The sequence below is a fragment of the Babylonia areolata genome, chromosome 13 (genome assembly GCF_041734735.1).
Source record: "Babylonia areolata isolate BAREFJ2019XMU chromosome 13, ASM4173473v1, whole genome shotgun sequence".
In the NCBI taxonomy this organism is placed as follows: Eukaryota; Metazoa; Mollusca; class Gastropoda; order Neogastropoda; family Buccinidae; genus Babylonia; species Babylonia areolata.
In genome coordinates this window covers 7,460,792-7,481,600 of record NC_134888.1, presented here as the reverse complement: position 1 = coordinate 7,481,600, position 20,809 = coordinate 7,460,792, and the positions used below count along the sequence as shown (strand labels likewise).

Genomic DNA, 20,809 nt, shown 5'->3' with positions numbered 1-20,809 from the left:
TACCCCCCCAACCCCACCCCCCCTCCTTTTTTCTTCTTTGTTATGATTTATGTTCCAGCATGTCTTGCATATGATTGTGTACGCAAACGTGTATGTGTGTGTGTGTGTGTGTACACGTGTGTGTGCGTGTGCATGCGTGCGCCCGTGTGTTTTTATGCGTGTGTTTGTTTGTGTGTAAGTGCTTGCGGCTCGCGTGCATGTGGGTGCGAATGTATGTTCCAAAGCACACGCAGTTTTCAGTTTCAGTGAGGTTTCAAAGTGTGCGACAGACTGATACATGCATTCTGTTGTACAGAAAAAAAGAAGAAAGATGTCTGTCTATCAGTGCATGCCACGAACGTGTCCGCCTAGGAAGCGACAGAATCTGAGCGCACTGATTCGAATCATGGCACAGCCGTCAGTATTTTCTCCCCCTCCACTAGACCTTGAGTGGTGGTCTGGGCGCTGGTCATTCGGATCATGAAACGATAAACCGCGGAGAACCCACGGCAACAAAAGGGTCGTCCCTGGCAAAATTCTGTAGAAAAATCCACTTCGACAGGAAAAAAACAACAAAACTGCTGGCAGCATTAAAATGAGTAATACAATGAGGGCTGGGTGTATGTGTGTAGCCTTCTTCTGCTCCCGTTGAATATACGACATGACCTGAGTATCCACCGCTTGCGCACGCACACCGGACACACAGTGTCTGGCATTCTCCGTTCAACAGTGGGAGAAGACGTGGCTGTAAATGACGTGTTTACAAAATGACGTCAGCGGTAAAACACACACGACAGCAAAGAGTGACGTACGACACCAAGCCAGACACGACTGACAGAGAGATCGGAACAAGCCATGGTGCCACATGGAGAACGACTTGACCAACACCAACCACCTGAAGACCGCCACCTCCCCCCAGCACGAGTTCCCGGCTTTCTCCAAACGGCCCAGGCACCTCACGGAGGGAGCCCTGCCCCCCCAGGTCCACGACAAGGTTGAGGAGGAATGGGCCCGCTACCGTGACGCCCTAGTTCGCGCCAACGCCGTTCTGCAGCAAGCCCGAGCCCTAAAAGAGCAGGTGAGAGCTGTGGCCAACGACTACCACGGCCTGGAGAACCAGTTCCAGCAGGTCCTCAGCCTCAACACCCGCTTCAGGAGGGAGGTGAAAGAACGTATGGAGTACCTGGAAAGGGAGCACTATCTGGCGGGTCTGATCGCAAACCTCATCGCTGAGTATCACGAGAAGGAGATGATGGGCTTTTCCTACTCGATGCTGGTTCTGAAGGCTGGGAGCGGGGTGGGGCCGAGGTCTACAGGGTCCAGGAGGATGTCTCGACACAAGCGACGGTTGTTGTACACGCTGCTGTGCGCTAAGGGGATTCAGAGACATGGGCCCACAGACCCAATCTGACTGACTGACTCAGCTCCCGATCTGACTCTGTGACCACGATCTGTTGTTGGTATTACTGCACTGCCATGAACGTTGATAGTGTTGAACTGCCAAAGGACGTTGTTAGACTGCTATGACCGTTGTTAGACTGCCATGAAAGCTGTTAGACTGCTGTGAATGTTCCTTGACCGCCATGAAGGCTGTTAGACTGCTATGACCGTTGTTAGACTGCTGTGAATGTTGCTAGACTGCCATGACCGTTGTTAGACTGCTATGAATGTTGTTAGACTGTCATGACCGTTGTTAGACTGCCATGACCGTTGTTAGACTGCCATGACCGTTGTTAGACTGATATGAACGCTGTTAGTCTGCTGTGAATGTTGATAGACTGCCATGACAGTTAGACTGTTGTGAATGTTGTTAGACTGCCATGACTGTTGTTAGACTGCTGTGAATGTTGATAGACTGCCGTGACAGTTAGACTGTTGTGAATGTTGTTAGACTGCCATGACTGTTGTTAGACTGCTGTGAATGTTGATAGACTGCCATGACAGTTAGACTGTTGTGAATGTTGTTAGACTGCCATGACTGTTGTTAGACTGCTGTGAATGTTGATAGACTGCCATGACAGTTAGACTGTTGTGAATGTTGTTAGACTGCCATGACTGTTGTTAGACTGCTGTGAATGTTGATAGACTGCCATGACAGTTAGACTGTTGTGAATGTTGTTAGACTGCCATGACTGTTGTTAGACTGCTGTGAATGTTGATAGACTGCCATGACAGTTAGACTGTTGTGAATGTTGTTAGACTGCCATGACTGTTGTTAGACTGTTGTGAATGTTGTTAGACTGCCATGACTGTTGTTAGACTGCTGTGAATGTTGATAGACTGCCGTGACAGTTGTTAAACTGCTGTGAACGATGTTAGACTGCTATAAATGTTGTTAGGCTGCCGTGACCGTTGTTGGACTGCCATGAACATTGTGAGTGCTAGACTTTCATGAACGTCTTTAGTGTTAGACTGCCATGAACATTGTTTGTGTGACAGACTGTCATGAACATTGTGAGTGTTAGACTTTCATGAACGTTGTTAGTGTTAGACTGCTATGAACATTGTGTGACAGACTGTCATGAACATTGTGAGTGTTAGACTTTCATGAACGTCGTTAATGTTAGACTGCCATGAACGTTGTGAGTGTTAGACTGTCTTAATTAAACATTGTTAACGGTTAGACTGTCGACAATGTTTCTAGTATTTAGACTGCCATGATCGTTGTCAATGTTCAGTAGACTGACGCAAACGTTGTCAGTGTTAGACTGCCATGAACCTCATTAGTGTTAGACTGTCATAGACGTTTTGATATCAGACTGTCATGAACGATACAAGAAGTTCCAAACCAAACCAAACCAAACAAAACCGAAAGCGAACAAACATACCCAACTGTCAAACCCCTTCATTGCCAGTGTGTGAAGATCATTGGAATCATTTGCTGCACAGAAGAAAATGTTCAACAGAAATTCCAGGTCTGCTGGTTCTGCCTGTGTCTCTGCAAATGGGTTTCCCATCTAGTCTGTGATGTTTTCAGTCCATCGGATTTTTTCCCCTCTGTCTCCCTCCTTCGATAGTTGTTCGGGAGATGGCTTTGGCGAGGTCATCGGATCTTGTCGCGTCAGTGGCCAACAGTCAGTGGACTCGAGTGGACCCAATAGCGAACGACACGTTATGTTCCATAACCTTTAGTTGTGGGGGTGAGGAGTTATTCATTGAAATGTTTTAATTTTTTCTGGTCCTTTAAACTGATTCTATGAACTACCACTTCAATGATGTTTGGGAGAAGGGTGGGGATGTGGGTGAGAGCCATGACAATAATTACTATGGTGATTCTCTGGTCACCAAAAAAACAACAACAGGTGCAATATATATAATTTTTCTTGCTATTCTTTATGCGCAATGTTTCAATTCAATAAATATTCACTTACGATATGGTGGGAGAGAGAGCGAGAGCACTCATTTCAATGCATAAATATTTAATACGTAACTTCGAATATATTATGAATGGCTTTATTATGATATATTATGTAAAACATTGATTTTCATGACTTTAAGAAGTCAATTACAGTTCGTGTGAAATGGGATATGTTGTGTCATTGTATTCAGTCAGGTTCTGTGCAAACACTGATTACACAGCTATGGCTACACGGCACGCATGTGTGTCAGTGTGCGCAGGTCAGTGCACACACACACACACTCACACACACACACACACACACACACACACACACACACACACACTGACAGATACACACATACACTGATACAGGATGAAAACAAGCCAAACTGATGTGCATTTTCCCTTTTCTTTCTCATTAAAAAAGTTTGTTAGCGCGCGCGCGCGCGTGTGTGTGTGTGTGTGTGTGTGTGTGGTCAGAGTTGTTATTTTCTATATGTGTGTGTGTGTGTGTGTAAGGTGTGTCACTGTGCGTGCACGAATCGAACGTTTACCATCAAGACGGCACAGTACAGTAGTCGCTACAAAGGATGCATAATGCTTCTTGTGCCGGGCAGAATCCAGTCGGGCTGGGCGTTGAATCAAGTTCTGATGTAGTGTTCACCAATGAAGAAGGCTCGAGTCCCCACTGATTTGGGCATGGTGTTGCCGGGTGTCCTTTGGGAAAGGCCGCTTCTCTCCCATCAGTTCTTCACTCCACCCGACTCGGTTTTGGAAGGGTTAAGCGGCGGAACCACAGTTTGCACCACTGTGACATACCATTAGTGGAGTGATGGCCTAGAGGTAACGCGTCCGCCTAGGAAGCGAGAGAATCTGAGCCCGCTGGTTCGAATCACGGCTCAGCCGCCGATATTTTATCCCCCTCCATTAGACCTTGAGTGGTGGTCTGGACGCTAGTCATTCGGATGAGACGATAAACCGAGGTCCCGTGTACAGCATGCACTTAGCGCACGTGAAAGAACCCACTGACGGCAACAAAAGGGTCAGTTGTTCCTGGCAAAATTCTGTAGAAAAAGTCCACTTCGATGGGAAAAACAAATAAAACTACACGCAGGAAAAAAAATACCAAAAAATGGGTGGCGCTGTAGTGTAGCGACGCGCTCTCCCTGGGGAGAGCAGCCCGAATTTCACACAGAGAAATCTGTTGTGATAAAAAGAAATACAAATACCTATACACTGGGGCACATAACTGCCGACCATCAGTCCCACTGAGACACAGGAAGTGAATGGTGAATTCATCATCCCGGTTCACGGCAGTAGAAGGTTGTGGGCTTTTGACTGACCTGTTTGATATTTAAATCTCTCTCTCTCTCTCTCTCTCTCTCTCTCTCTCTCTCTCTCTCTCTCTCTCTCTCTCTCTCTCTCTAATGATATATATACATACAGAAATTGAAAAAAAAAAATCTCTGTATCTCTTTGCTTCACTTATTTTCAAATCGAAATGAAACCTGAAGCTGTAAACATACTACAGAACGAAGAACAAGTGAGTGTAGACCATAGATATATATGCAAATATATCTGTCTAGACTATCGTGTAGGGCATGGACTCAGTCTGGATGAACAAATTTAAAACTGACTCGGACGCACAGTCCAAACTCATAATTATGCAGTGTTCCCCATGACGTGACTATGCACAGCGCTCAGTGGTCACGGCAGCGACCCATGCTATCTCTCACATGTGAAATGAACTGTTTAAACATGAAAACACATGATAACAAATAAACTGAAAAAGTTAATTCATGGGTTTTAATATCATCACTTTCATCCAACTTAATTATCACAATTATTTATTCCTACTGCTTCTAGGAAACTTTTGTGTGTAAAAAGTTATAAATCGTGTCTGATTAGCTCAAGTATCGATAAATTAAGTCTACTCTGTATGTCCGCGGTGATAAGCACAAACATATATATATATTCATATATATACAACTACATAATCTATGGTGATGAGCGACTGCGGTTGATCTAAGGGAAGCAACTTGGGGTTGTTGTCTTTCGACCAAGAGAGATAACTCACAAAGAAAAACAATGGCGATGCACATGGTGAAATGTTGTCAAGGATATCAGTTCATGTCGCGGCCATGTCTTCTGTCCACCGTCCACGGGAGAATGCATGCACGGCCTGTGTCGAGTGGTTACTATGTCCTGCTTCCTGAAACCCCGCCAGATTCAGCTGACGACAATGCAATCCTGCAATACGATCACACGCCCAAGTTCACCTCCATCACCCCCGTTGGCTGTATAACGGGCTGTGCCAAGCTGGCCATCCAGTATGAAACACACCTCAGTCACCACATCGATACAGTCAGGGATAGCACAAAGGAGGTAACCTTCAGTCAGTTGTTTGATCCAATCGAAGAGATATCGGTTCCTCTGAATGCTGCATGGAGAACGTCAAAGAATTTGAATTTCGTGTCCGGGGTGGATTATACCCGAGCTTTCATACGCATACACCCTCAAGTGGAGAAGGCAAAAAATGAACGGTGGAACAGTGATGCCCTATACCAGGCGTGCAAGGTCATGAAAAATAAAAGTTCACATTTAGATGAGTTTCAACAAAGGCTTGTGACGTATTACCTGACCAAAGGGCGTTTAAACGGTATCGAACTGCAAGGGGGAGAAAAGAAACGTTTTGTGGACACACAGAAAGTGTTAGCTCAAGAACGTGCCAATTTCAGGCAGAAAGTAATGATCTGTCAGAGCATGTTTTCACACAGAATTGATGATTTTTCTGTCATATCGACCATACCCACAAAGATTCGTAACGACATGGTTGACAGTGGGGCATCCCCAAGCTATGGGCCTTGGAGGGTCACTCTTCTGCCACACATCTACACAGCTTTTCTGGAACACTGCTCTGACCGCATGCTGCGCTGGAATGCGTGGAACGCTTATAACAACAGGGCGTCTGTCAATTTCAACGACCGTAATCTGGGCAATCATAAACTGATAGAATACCTGCGACAGTACAGAAGAGATACTGCAGAGATGTTGGGGTACGACAGCTTTGCTGAAATGTCTGTTGAGAACAAAATGGCAGGATCAGTGGAGAAAGTTCTGGACATGATCGACACCCTGAGACGAGCGTTCTGGTTTCAGGCCAAGGAAGAGATAGCAGAGCTGCAAAAATTTGCTGCCAGTGAAGGCTTCAGAGACCAGCTTCAGATGTGGGACATGGCCTACTGGAGGAGGCGGCACAGGGAACACCTGTACAAGGTGGATCACTCCCTGATCGCAGAGTACTTCCCCCTGGAGACTGTGTTGAAAGGACTGTTCAGCTTGTGCACATCACTGTTCAAAATCACCATTACAGAACACACCGGGAAAGTAGAAACCTGGCAGGAAGATGTCAGATACTTTGAAATCTTTGATGAAAACGGTCGTCACATGGGTTCCTTCTTCTTCGACCCTTTCTCTCGTCCAGGGGACAAGCTGCGAGGTGCGTGGATGGAGATGGGAGGGGAGCACAGCGTAACGATGAACACAAGGCCATACTCCTATCTGGTCATGAACCTGGACAAACCAGCGTCGTCGTCATCGGCAGTGTTGATGCAGTTTGATGAGGTGCTGACGCTGTTCCGGGAGTTTGGCCATGGCCTTCAGCAGCTGCTGACCAGGGTGCCCTGTAGCCAGCTGGCCGGTCAGAATGCTGTGGAGTGGGACGCTCGACAGGTAGGAGTTTGGTTTGAATTTTACCTGGTCTCCAACATACATTGTTGATGTGATCCTTTAGGCGGGGGAACTTGGTTTGAATTTTACCAGGTCACCCAGATATATGTTGTTGATGTGATCTTTTTTTTACACTGTCATAATATTTTATTATGGTTTCAGTTTTACTAACTTTTAGGTGGATCAAGTGAGACCTGAGTAAAATTGTTCTTTCAACATTGTTCTCATCAGCCTTTTGACATTATTGTCTGTTCTTTTACTGGTTTTAAGAACTGATAGGTGAAATGGCCCCTGTATTGGGCTGGGTGGTAACATTTTTTAGCAGCTTGCTTTACTTTGAGGTCGGCCAGTGTCAGCAACATAGGCTGTTCTGTACACACTCATCTATAGACATGTGCATGCATGCTTGTGTACACACTCATCCATAGACATGTATGTGCCTGGACACACACATGCACATGCATGGACACACACATGCACACATGCATGTGTACATACTCCTGTATGGACATGTATACTTGTGCAAATGCTCACACACATGTACACATGCATGTGTACATACTCTTGTATAGACATGTATACTTGTGCAAAAGCTCACACACATGCACACGTGCATGTGTACATACTCCTCCTGTATGGACATGTATACTTGTGCAAAAGCTCACACACATGCACACGTGCATGTGTACATACTCCAGTATAGACATGTATACTTGTGCAAATGCTCACACATATGCACACATGCATATGTACATACTCCTGTATACTACTATTACTAGACATGTATACATGTGCAAATGCTTACACACGTGCACACATGCATGTGTACATACTTCTGTATACTAGACATGTATACATGTGCAAGTGCTCACACACTTAAACACATGCATGTGTACATACTCCTGTATAGACATGTATGTGCAAATGCTCACACATGTGCGCACATGCATGTGTGTGCACTCCTGTATTGCCTTCACACACACATTCAGTGTGACAAACGGGAACTGTGAAAGTAAAACAGTTTCCTGGTGTGGCATTCTGCCCCTGAAGGACTTCACTGGTTTGCATTGTATCTCAACAATGTATTTATAAACACAACAAAACTCAGATCTATACATATTATGCACATGCAAAAACACAAACAACATGGATATATATGTGTACACAAACATTTTAATACACACATGAAGGAAACATACACAGGTATGCACAATAAAAAAGCATGCATGTATACACAGTTACACATGCTCATTGTCATTGCATATGATAGAACTTATATACCAGTGTACAAGTATACATGTAAGATTACCTGTATATTTGTTATTTTTTTCTGTAAAGTCTGTTATTTGGGATATTTTCATATGCCATCACCATGAAACTACAAAAGTGAACTAAGACTTGACAATATACATTTATTTTAAGTCACACAATGTATACTGTGCTAGTATGCAGATAATATTATATATCATGTATATCATATGTCCCCCAGGAGGAGGTCAATCTCTCTCTCTCTTTCTCTCTCTCTCTCTCTCTCTCTCTCTCTCTCTCTCTCTCTCTCTCTCTCTCTCTCTCTATTCAGACTGGGCATTTCCGATATTGCTGAACATAGTTATCGTTATAGAATGCAGAACGAGGCTGACTTATTATGTCCACTTTGCCAGATGGAGAAAGAAAATGAGGTGCATTTTGTTCTGTCCTGCCCTGTCTTTTATAATTTAAGAGTACAGTACATACCATTGAAATATTTTAAGTTCCCAAGTCAGTTTAGACTGTCGTTACTTATGGCATCAGCGCATGAACAAACTATTAGAAACCTATCAATTTATCTGTATAAATCGTTTAAGCTCCGATCTGTTCTTATGTCTTAGTGTATCCAGTAACGACTACATACGGACGATGTGTATAACGTAACTGAGTGTCATTAGCTATGCATGTAAGAGTTATCATTTAGCGTATATCATATATCATTTAAGTGTATAAATGTCATTTGAATACAATATGTTTCATGATGTGCATTATGTATTACTAAGGTGAGGACATAAATATTACTTAAAATTAAGGTATGTTATATTTATATTATCTGAACGAATGTCATTTTTCAATGCACGATGCAATGTTTATGAAGAAATTGTGACACCCTTTCATAAGGGGCAATGGCCTATAAATGAATAAACCATTCATTCATTCATTCTCTCTCTCTCTCTCTCTCTCTCTCTCTCTCTCTCTATATATATATATATATATATATATATGTGTGTGTGTGTGTGTGTGTCGTGTGTGTGTGTGTGTGTGTGTGTGTGTGTGTGTGTGTGTGTGTGTGTGTGTGTTTTACTTTGGATGGTGGATCTAACTTCTAAGTAAGTAAGAAAGTTTTCTTCTTTCTTTATGTTATGCCTATTGACAGTTTTATACAGTAAAAAAAAATTAGCACAAAAATCAAATGCATGAAAATGTTGTGGCAATTTTTTTTTTTCCAAATGTTTTCATTTTTTGTTAATCCTAATGTTTCCTACTAACCCAGGGTATAACAAACTTGTAGTCACAATGATGATAGTTTCCTATGTTCCAGGTCAATGACAATGACAACTGTACAGGTATTAACCCCTTGACTGCTGAACCGTGGTGAAATGAGATCAGTGTGGCATGCATTCTTGTCAGCAGCAGTCAAAGAGTCAAGGACTATCAGTGTAGTTTGAAATAATGTAAATTCTTTATTAGAATCATTCTGTTCTGCTCACTTTTCTTTTTCTCTTTTTTTTTTTTTTCATTGCATTGATCAAAGGTTATATTTTCTCTTGAAAGCAGTTCTCTTTTTCATATTTTGGGGAAATTCTATGAAGCAAGATGACACCACACAATATACTGATCAATAACAGTTTGCATTGATGACCTGTCGTGCTAACAGCTGGGATGACAGTGACAGTACTTTATCAAATGTGTTCCAGGTATGTGTCAGCTTTATTATAGATACTTGTACATCACAGGTTTGTGCCAGCTTTATTTTGCATATTCCAGGTATGTCTCAGTTTTATTATGCATGTTCCAGATATGTGCTGGCTTTATTATACATGTTCCAGGTATGCGCTACCTGTATTATATATGTTATATGTTCCAGGTATATGCCAGCTGTATTAAAATTGTTCCAGGTATATACCAACTTCATAATACATGTTGCAGGTATGTGCCAACTTCATTATACATGTTCCAAGTATGTGCCAACTTCATAATACATGTTCCAGGTATGTGCCAACTTCATAATACATGTTCCAGGTATGTGCCAACTTCATAATACATGTTGCAGGTATGTGCCAACTTCATTATACATGTTCCAGGTATGTACCAACTTCATTAAATACATGTTCCAAGTATGTGCCAGCGGTATTATACATGTTGCAGATATGTGCCAGCTTTATATATGTTCCAGCTAAGTGACTGCTGTATTATACATGTTGCAGATATGTGCCAGCTTTATATATGTTTCAGCTAAGTGACTGCTGTATTATACATGTTGCAGATATGTGCCAGCTTTATATATGTTTCAGCTAAGTGACTGCTGTATTACACATGTTGCAGACATGTGCCAGCTTTATATATGTTCCAGCTAAGTGACTGCTGTATTATACATGTTGCAGATATGTGCCAGCTTTATATATGTTTCAGCTAAGTGACTGCTGTATTATACATGTTGCAGATATGTGCCAGCTTTATATATGTTCCAGCTAAGTGACTGCTGTATTACACATGTTGCAGATATGTGCCAGCTTTATATATGTTTCAGCTAAGTGACTGCTGTATTATACATGTTGCAGATATGTGCCAGCTTTATATATGTTTCAGCTAAGTGACTGCTGTATTACACATGTTGCAGACATGTGCCAGCTTTATATATGTTTCAGCTAAGTGACTGCTGTATTACACATGTTGCAGATATGTGCCAGCTTTATATATGTTTCAGCTAAGTGACTGCTGTATTACACATGTTGCAGATATGTGCCAGCTTTATATATGTTTCAGCTAAGTGACTGCTGTATTACACATGTTGCAGATATGTGCCAGCTTTATATATGTTTCAGCTAAGTGACTGCTGTATTACACATGTTGCAGATATGTGCCAGCTTTATATATGTTTCAGCTAAGTGACTGCTGTATTACACATGTTGCAGATATGTGCCAGCTTTATATATGTTTCAGCTAAGTGACTGCAGTATTATACATGTTCCAGCTAAGTGACTGCTGTATTATACATGTTCCAGCTAAGTGACTGCTGTTTTATACATGTTGCAGCTAAGTGACTGCTGTTTTATACATGTTGCAGGTGTGTGCCAGCTTTCTGCAGAGGTGGCCCCAGGAGCCGTCTTTCCTGGGCAGCCTGACGTCCCATGTCAGGACAGGTGAGGGTCTGCCTCCTGACGTCCTCAGCCTGCTGCTGGAGTCACACCAACACCTGTCTGCCTTCGACATGATGAGGCAACTCTACCTCTCTGCTTTCGACATGGAAGTCCACCTGTCCCAGACCCACTGGCATGACGTCATGACGCATCTGTGGGAGGAGTACATGCCCTTGCCACTCAGCCGTGACGACAACCACCCCTGTTCGTTCACCCACATCTTCTCCGACCAGTATCCCGCGGCCTACTACTCCTTCAAGTGGGCTGACATGATCGCGGCGGATGTTTTCGCAGCGTTTCGGGAGGAGGGCCTGGACAATGCAAAGCGAGTGCAGGCGATTGGTGGGAGGTTTTCCGACACTTTCCTGTCGCTGGGTGGGGGGGTGGCTGCTGGGGAGGTGTTCCGCAGGTTCCGAGGTCGTGACCCTTCCCTTGATGCTTTGCTGCAAGAGCTGGGTGCCAGCGACAGAATGCTGAGGATGTACTGATTCCTTGCTGGACGGGAACACGTTGAATGTTGGAAGAAGTTGTGCTGGTTGTTTTTTTTTTTGGTTTTGATTTGTATTTTGTTTTTCTGGAAGTTTGTTGACTTTTTGTGGGCGGTTTCCTTGAATTTGAATTTCTGTCCTTGCATGCATGGGTGAGTTGTTTCCCCTTAGCTGTTTGATTGGATTCTGCACGTGTTGCATGCTGATGAAATGAGGTAATGCCATGGCAGGATCAGTTAGGCGTAGGACTTGTGATCCAGTGTTCACCAGTGATCAGGGTTCGAGGCCCATTTCAGCATGGTGCAGTGTCCTTGGGAAATGTGCTTTACTCCAGGTTCCCTCACACCCAGGTGTGACTGGTATACCTAACTGGCTGGGGAAGAGTTAGAAATGCTGGAAGGACAGGACTGGGCCCTGTTGTCCTGGTTGGAGAAGGGTTAGAAATGCTGGAAGGACTGGACTGGGCCGTGTTGTCCTGGTTGGAGAAGGGTTAGAAATGCTGGAAGGACATGACTGGGCTGTGTTGTCCTGGTTGGAGAAGGGTTAGAAATGCCGGAAGGACAGGACTTGGGCCTGTTGTCCTGGTTGGAGAAGGGTTAGAAATGCCGGAAGGACATGACTGGGCCCTGTTGTCCTGGTTGGAGAAGGGTTAGAAATGCCAGAAGGAGGGGACTGGCCGTGTTGTCCTGGTTGGAGAAGGGTTAGAAATGCCAGAAGGACATGACTGGGCCATGTTGTCCTGGTTGGAGAAGGGTTAGAAATGCCGGAAGGACATGACTGGGCCCTGTTGTCCTGGTTGGAGAAGGGTTAGAAATGCTGGAAGGACATGACTGGGCCCTGTTGTCCTGGTTGGAGAAGGGTTAGAAATGCCGGAAGGACAGGACTGGGCTGTGTTGTCCTGGTTGGAGAAGGGTTAGAGATGCCGGAAGGACATGACTGGGCCATGTTGTCCTGGTTGGAGAAGGGTTAGAAATGCTGAAAGGACAGGACTGGGCCATGTTGTCCTGGTTGGAGAAGGGTTAGAAATGCTGGAAGGACATGACTGGGCCCTGTTGTCCTGGTTGGAGAAGGGTTAGAAATGCTGGAAGGACATGACTGGGCCGTGTTGTCCTGGTTGGAGAAGGGTTAGAAATGCCGGAAGAAGAGGACTGGGCTGTGTTGTCCTGGTTGGAGAAGGGTTAGAAATGCCCGAAGGACAGAACTGGGGCCTGTTGTCCTATGCCAAGCCCTGGACAGTGAATATGAATAACTGCCCTGATGGCTGTAAAAGACTATGAGATATTTAACCTTCACAGTAATAGTAGCCCCATATTCAGCTATGCCTATATAGTATATAATTATATACTATATATATATATATTAATACTATAATCGGTGATCAGGGAGAATCATTTTGTATATTACTGTGCCTTTTGGTGTATATATGTATGTATGTTTCATTGCAGGCAGTTGATTATTTTATTATTATTATTATTAATCTTTTTTTATATTATAATTATTGTTTATTTATTTATTTATTTATTTATGTAAGCTTATCTATTATTTATTCACCTTTATTTTATTTTATTTTTTTATTTTTTTATTTTTTTCTCAAGGCCTGACTAAGCGCGTTGGGTTACGCTGCTGGTCAGGCATCTGCTTGGCAGATGTGGTGTAGTGTATATGGATTTCTCCGAACGCAGTGACGCCTCCTTGAGCTGCTGAAACTGAAACTGAAACTGATTGTTTCTTTGAAGCCTGTTTATTTCATCTTTTGTCATTGTGTGTTGGCATTCTATTTTTGTTTTCAAAGGAAATGTCTTTTCTTCCTTGTCTCTCAGGTCCTTGATGTACTGTCAGGATACTGATTTCCCACTGCCCTTGGACTTAATAATAATAATAATGGATATAGCACACTATCCAGAAATCTGCTCTAGGTGCTTTACAAAAACGCTTTGTTAACATAAAACATTACATCTATGTTACATACACACACCAAAATATGACTACACACACACACGCACACACACACATGCACACACACACACGCACGCACACACACACACACACACACACACACACACGCACACACTGCATACATACATTTTAACAATACATGTGTATCTAACAGCTACCTTCCTTGTGATAGTTTGATGAATACCAAACATAATGAGGATTACTGCAAAACCTTGTTTACATGAAATAGAATTCTTGGACTCTTTAATTTGATAATGCCGATTAACAAAAAGTTACTGTTGTTATTTTATGTTGTGCATTTGTCTGTATGTGTGTTGTTGTTGTTGTTATTATTAACTTGGGTGGTTTTTTTCTTTATTTTTTGTTTGTTCTTTTTTTTCTTTTGTTTTGTTTTGTTTTTGTTTGTTTGCTCTTTGACTCAAGTACCAGAACAAATTTTAGACATTAGTTATTTTAGTACTGCAAAAGTGATAATACATGATTTACTAACAGCAGTAATGTGTGTATGCGTGTGGTCAAAGAGAGGGAAAATTGAAACATGGCATTCTTTTCCATGTTGTTTTTTTTTCATCTTATTTTTTTTCAGTATTAACCATTTTGTTTACATCATAGGCATTAGTATTTTTGGTATGACCTTGTCCAGTTGGGTGGGTCATGAAATATGTTTATAAGATTATAGATTCATATAATTTTTCAGATCATCATTGGAAAACTGAGGCAGTGGGGCCAAGCCATGTACTCTCAGAATATCGGCCTTTCTTTTTTCCCTCATTATGATACAGATATATCACAGAATCATACTGGATTATTTTCCCACTATCCGTGACAGCTGATTTAATGCCATATGTATAGATACTCAGATTTCAATGTGATATGTTTTGATTATTATGCTGTTGATCAGTGCAGTCATCATTTTCATGTGTTATCAGTTAACTGTTCTCCATTAAGTATTTCATTTAAACTTTGGGTTGATTTGTTCAAAAAGGTGACAGTTTGCTGCTTGTTATTACTGACCTCATTAGAAATATAGTGGGTCTGTAGTAACAAATATTTCTTCAAGCTGAACATGTTTTAGGATTGGATTTGAAAGATGTAATTTATATAGTGGAACAGTGTCTATCATTTTGTGGATGAGATTTCCAGATATAGATGAATATGTAAAGATAAATTTATATGTCTGTCTATCTATCTATCTATCTATCTATTATCTGTTGATATATACATACATATCTGTTTCTCTGTGGATATACAGATCATGTAAGTGGAGTGGTGGCCTCGTGGTATAGCATCACCTAGGGACAAGAGAATCTGAGGCTGCAGAATGGAATCCCACACTGGCCAGTATTTCCTCCCCCTTCCAACAGAGTGGTGGTCTGGATGCTAGTCATTCAGATGAGAAGAGAAACTAATGTCCCTTGTGCAGTGTGCATTCAGTACCTGTAAAAGAATCCATGGCAACGAAAAGGGTTGTCCCTGGCAAATTTCTGTAAAAAAAAAAAAAAAAAAAAAAAAAAAAATACTGCATTAGGAACATAAATACACTCGCTGGCAGCAAAAAGAGAAAAAAAAAGTGGTGCTGTACTGCACCAACACATTCTCCCAAGAGAGAGCAGCCCAAATTTCACACAGAGAAACCTGTTGTGACATTAGAGTAATTTCCAGTGCAGTACAGTATGGTACAGTACAGTACAGTACAGTACAATTCAATACAGTACAATACAATACAGTACTGTAGGAACGCCCCTGTGTTCTGTGTCAACAACACTGTTCATTTTTCTGAACAGAGTTGCTGTTCTTCCTTTCAGTATTTGGTGCTGTCGTTGTTGTTGTGGAAACTATGCAGGATGTGCACTCTAAGTGCGTCACACACAAAAATATGAGAAATATTTCAGTGTGTTATGCACAGAGAGCATGAAGTATTAAAGAAATGCTGCTGCTTATTTGTTATGTATTGCAATTTTTTTTTCCATACCTCTAAAAAGAATGTATTGTTACTATTGTAAACATTCATTGTGTGATTCTATTTTTATTCTCATGTTCTATGTGAGTGTGATTGTTTGTCTGTGTGTGTGTGTGTGTGTTTTCTTTTTTTTCTTGTCATTACTACTCACTAATTATTGTATTTTTATTATCATCGCTGTGATTGTTCATGGTGTTTTTTGTTGTTATTGTCATTATTTCCCACTGATTTGGCTGCCATATATCCCTCCAAAGAACTCTTGTTTTGTGTGTGTGTACATGTGTGTGTGTGTGTGTGTGTGTGTGTGTAGAACCAGAAGGGGCATTATGCATGTAGTGATCATTCAGTCTGTGCTGTGTGGGGACCTGTCATTCATTTTCCAATGCCCGTGTTCCCTGTGACACTGTGGTACCTGTGTCCTGGATTCACCATGCTGGTGAGAGAGAGAGAGAGAGAGAGAGTGTGTTTATGTGGAGGCGCATGGCAGAGCTGCTTGGACTTCTGATCCAGTGTTCACTCGTGATTGGGGTCAGAACTTATTAGAAGGCCCGTTTCCTTGGGAAAAGCACTTTGCTTGGCTTTTCCTCACTCCATCCAGCTGTGAATGGCTTCCTGACTTTGGTCGAGAAAGGTTTAAACCTGGGGGAAGGAGAGGACTGGGCCCCACCTTCCTATGCCCAGCCCTAGACACAGGAGGATATGAGTTCACTGCCTTCTTATGTCAAACCCTAGACACAGTGGATATGAGTTCACTGCCTTCCTATGTCAAACCCTAGACATCGTGGATATGAGTTCACTGCCTTCCTATGTCAAACCCTAGACACAGTGGATATGAGTTCACTGCCTTCCTATGTCAAACCCTAGACACAGTGGATATGAGTTCACTGCCTTCCTATGCCCAGCCCTGGACACAGTAGATATGAGTTCACCCTAGACACAGTAGACATGAGTCCACTGCCTTCCTATGTCAAACCCTAGACACAGTGGATATGAGTTCACTGCCCCCAGTGGCTATGGGACCTTTAACCTTCGGCCTTTACTAGAAGTGACCCTGTCACATGGATGATTGGGGTGTAGGGCTTCCACCTTAGTGACCTATACATGTGGTTGTAGTACACATCCTTTGGTTATTGTGTCTGTGTTGTTCTTCTCTTGTCTGCCTATGTAAAATGCATTAAAAATGTTGTAAATGTGATATTCAGACCAGAGTTCAAATTAAAGTTTGAGGAAAAAGAAGCATCTGATTCGGTCTGCAATGTATGTGTGTTCATGTGTTTGCGTGTATGTGCATGTGTGTGTGTGTGTGTGTGTTGTTTGAAATATTTTACAGAATTTAATATTATTTTTGGACAAGTGGAGACTAACTTGAAGGGCTTTCAGACTGTGTTGTCAGTGGTGTATACCCTCAGTGGATGAGGTAAATTGTACTGGGGAAATAAAATCTGCAGGTGTGTACTTGGGGAAAGTCACCTATACCCCTTCCCCCCCCCCCCCCCCCCACTTCTTTCTGTCTCTGTCTCTCTCTGTCTCTCTCGCTGTATGTTCTATATTTCTCAACATTTGGATTTATTTTGAAAGAAGAAAGGTGACAGATAGATGAATGTGAATTCATCATTTTGGGAAATGTTCAGGTAAAGTTCACGTGTTTGACAAAAAAAAAAAAAAAAAAAAGCATAGATAACGGTCTGTGGAGGTTAAGGAGTAAAACCTCTCCCCAGCTTGATCATCATCATCATCATCAGTGTCGTTATTATCAACAGTATCATTACTATCATCATCATCGTCGTCGTCGTTATTGTTGTTAACTGGTTTATCGTAAAATATTATCTGTTTATTCATTTATATAGTTAGCTCAGCACGCAGACGTTTATACACCGGACCATTAAGAAAATACACACATGATACCACTTTCTTCATATATTACAAGAGAAAGATCAAATGTCCATGCTTGGGAAAACATGAAAATATGACAAGGTGTATTCATAGTAATTTTTGCAATGGGGTGAGTGGGGTCTTTTTCGGGGCTTGATAAACGGACATTATTACCAGCTTGAATTCAGGTGTTCGTTTTTGTTTGTTTGTTTGTTGTTTTTTGCACAGGCCGTGTGACGTCACCGTTGACACTTTTCGGATTTGCATACCTGTTGTCATATAAACAATTTGGTGCACTATGTAAAATGATGTTCAGGTCAGCATTTTTTTTTGTTCATCCTCTGATGAACAGTTGACGGAATGTTCCACGTCACGGGTATGTTCCATATGTATGTGTATGACTGTGATTGTCCTTGTGCCTAATTAGCTTCTCCGGGGACCGATGATCACAATTTGTACCCCTGCCACGGGTTCTGTGTATGACTGTGACTGTTCTTGTGCCTAATTAGCTTCTCCGGGGACCGATGATCACAATTTGTACCCCTGCCACGGGTTCTGTGTATGACTGTGACTGTCCTTGTGCCTAATTAGCTTCTCCGGGGACCGATGATCACAATTTGTACCCCTGCCACGGGTTCTGTGTATGACTGTGACTGTTCTTGTGCCTAATTAGCTTCTCCGGGGACCGATGATCACACTTTGTACCCCTGCCATGGGTTCTGTGTATGACTGTGACTGTCCTTGTGCCTAATTAGCTTCTCCGGGGACCGATGATCACAATTTGTACCCCTGCCACGGGTTCTGTGTATGACTGTGACTGTTCATGTGCCTAATTAGCTTCTCCGGGGACCGATGATCACAATTTGTACCCCTGCCACGGGTTCTGTGTATGACTGTGACTGTCCTTGTGCCTAATTAGCTTCTCCGGGGACCGATGATCACAATTTGTACCCCTGCCACGGGTTCTGTGTATGACTGTGACTGTCCTTGTGCCTAATTAACTTCTCCGGGGACCGATGATCACAATTTGTACCCCTGCCATGGGTTCTGTGTATGACTGTGACTGTCCTTGTGCCTAATTAGCTTCTCCGGGGACCGATGATCACAATTTGTACCCCTGCCACGGGTTCTGTGTATGACTGTGACTGTCCTTGTGCCTAATTAGCTTCTCCAGGGACCGATGATCACAATTTGTACCCCTGCCATGGGTTCTGTGTATGACTGTGACTGTTCTTGTGCCTAATTAGCTTCTCCGGGGACCGATGATCACAATTTGTACCCCTGCCATGGGTTCTGTGTATGACTGTGACTGTCCTTGTGCCTAATTAGCTTCTCCGGGGACCGATGATCACAGTTTGTACCCCTGCCATGGGTTCTTTATCAGTACGCCAAGTGCACGCTGAACACGCGGGGACCTCGGTTTATTGTCTCATCCGAACGACAAGATGCTCAGTTCGATTTTCCAGTAAGACTTGAGAGAAAGGGCGAGAGCGGGATTCGAACCCACACCCTCACGAACTAGCGTCTTAACTTTTCATAGTGCATACAACAGTGTCGAACACTGACTCAGTCCAAATCCAACACAGGCACAACAGGCCGGAATGAAAAACAAAATATTGCTGATCGTCTGTCATTACATAGAGTCTATCTTTAGTTCACAACTAGGCCGTCTAGTCAGATTACGTAAGCATTCAGTCGGCTAGCTCTGCAACCTCGTACTTCACTTGAGAGGCCCGGGTCTGCATTCAGCGTGTGGAAAATCCAAACTTGTTTGTTTTTTGATACTTTTCATCGTTCATTGACATTCCTAGGTAAGTATTTACTGCATAGCTGTCACTTATCGATGAGTCCGTTTGTTCAATGATCACAGGTTGGCTGTAGCTGTTGTGATCAAACCCACGAAGGGGTTTTACCTGTGTTTGTTTCCTCCCTTGAGTGCAGTTTGCCCGACAATAATTGAACAACACAACCCGTTTGGTTTCCAATCGTATTTTGGAATCACAGCTATGGGATGTTACAAATTTGTAAATAAACGGACGTCAACTGTATGCTGAATACATGACTTTTGGGGGGAGGTGGGGGACTCAGTGGTGAAACACTTTACAATATGGCGAACCAGTGTCTTTTTTCGTATACATTTTTCAAGTATTCATTCATTGATGGATTTGTGTTCTGAGCTGTGTTGCGTTTTCATTTCCCAACATACTAGTTCCATTAGTATCCCATTATATGTGTACTAATTATTTTCGTAAATGTATCGTCTGATATCATCGGTGATGAGCAGACGTAAATTAAACCACAGAAATAAGACAACTATTCGACTGCAGGAGTTTGTAAGAATGAAAGTTTAGAACAATGTTTGGAGGAAATATTATAAGATATACCCATGCCTCAGCCGTTGTGATAACTCTCCGGTTTGCTTTGGAAACAAACGAATGACTGTTTGGATATTTCTTTGACACTCTCGCGCCTAGTTTCGGTAGAAAGTTGGAAGTGATATTTGAAAAACAAAGACAAAAATGTCATTTGTCCGATTTATTTTCTTTCGTATATATTTCTTTCTACTGAATATGCATGATAGGACTTCGGTGACAGTGTACTTACTTTCACTAATGAAAACGGGAACGTGTCACATTATATTTCAGAATGGTGACAATGATGACAATGCTGACTGCACGAACACACACTTTGATATGACGCTGACTCATATACACGTCTAGCTAACGTCAGTGCTTTGAGGAAGATCGTCCGTAAATGGTACCCTCCAGACGCCTGATTGGCAGACATTTTGATAAAGATAACCATCATTCAGCTATCATTTTGTGAAAGATAACCATCATTTAGCTACCGAACATGACGCTGACACACAGTTTCACATTTCTTACATCAGTGCAATATCGTCGCTTCAAAGAATCGTCCGCTTAACTCTTTCCATACGAACGGCGAAAGAGACGACGTTAACAGCGTTTCACCCCAATTACCATCATCAAAATATTGCAAGCGGAAGGCTCTTATACTGAAGACGTGAATGTTGACAAAGAATACCACAATTCTGACGACGGAAGCTAAAGGTTGGGTCATTGAGACACCCACTGGA

General features: G+C 42.5%; 2 protein-coding genes across 2 annotated transcripts in view; both read left to right on the top strand.

Annotated features, from left to right (window-relative positions):
* The first annotated feature begins 5,411 nt into the window (after nucleotides 1-5,411).
* On the top strand, nucleotides 5,412-17,062 carry LOC143289021 (uncharacterized). Its single transcript, XM_076597793.1, has 2 exons — nucleotides 5,412-7,051; nucleotides 11,364-17,062. The coding sequence occupies exons 1-2, from the start codon at nucleotides 5,414-5,416 to the stop codon at nucleotides 11,922-11,924; spliced, it is 2,199 nt and encodes a 732-aa protein (XP_076453908.1). The 5' UTR covers nucleotides 5,412-5,413; the 3' UTR covers nucleotides 11,925-17,062.
* Nucleotides 17,063-19,407: 2,345 nt separating this feature from the next.
* The window catches only part of LOC143289327 (uncharacterized), a 43,268-nt gene continuing 41,866 nt past the window's right edge, over nucleotides 19,408-20,809 (top strand). Inside the window, exon 1 of the mRNA XM_076598327.1 lies at nucleotides 19,408-19,523. The gene's annotated coding sequence lies outside the window, so the exon portion shown is untranslated. The remainder of the gene's footprint in view (nucleotides 19,524-20,809) is intronic.

Bases quoted from the DNA above. Each gene is read 5' to 3' on its own strand.
- LOC143289021 (XM_076597793.1), top strand. From the start codon at position 5,414: ATGCACATGGTGAAATGTTGTCAAGGATATCAGTTCATGTCGCGGCCA. The intron at 7,052-11,363 runs GTAGGAGTTTGG...TACATGTTGCAG, and splicing joins TGGAGTGGGACGCTCGACAG to GTGTGTGCCAGCTTTCTGCA.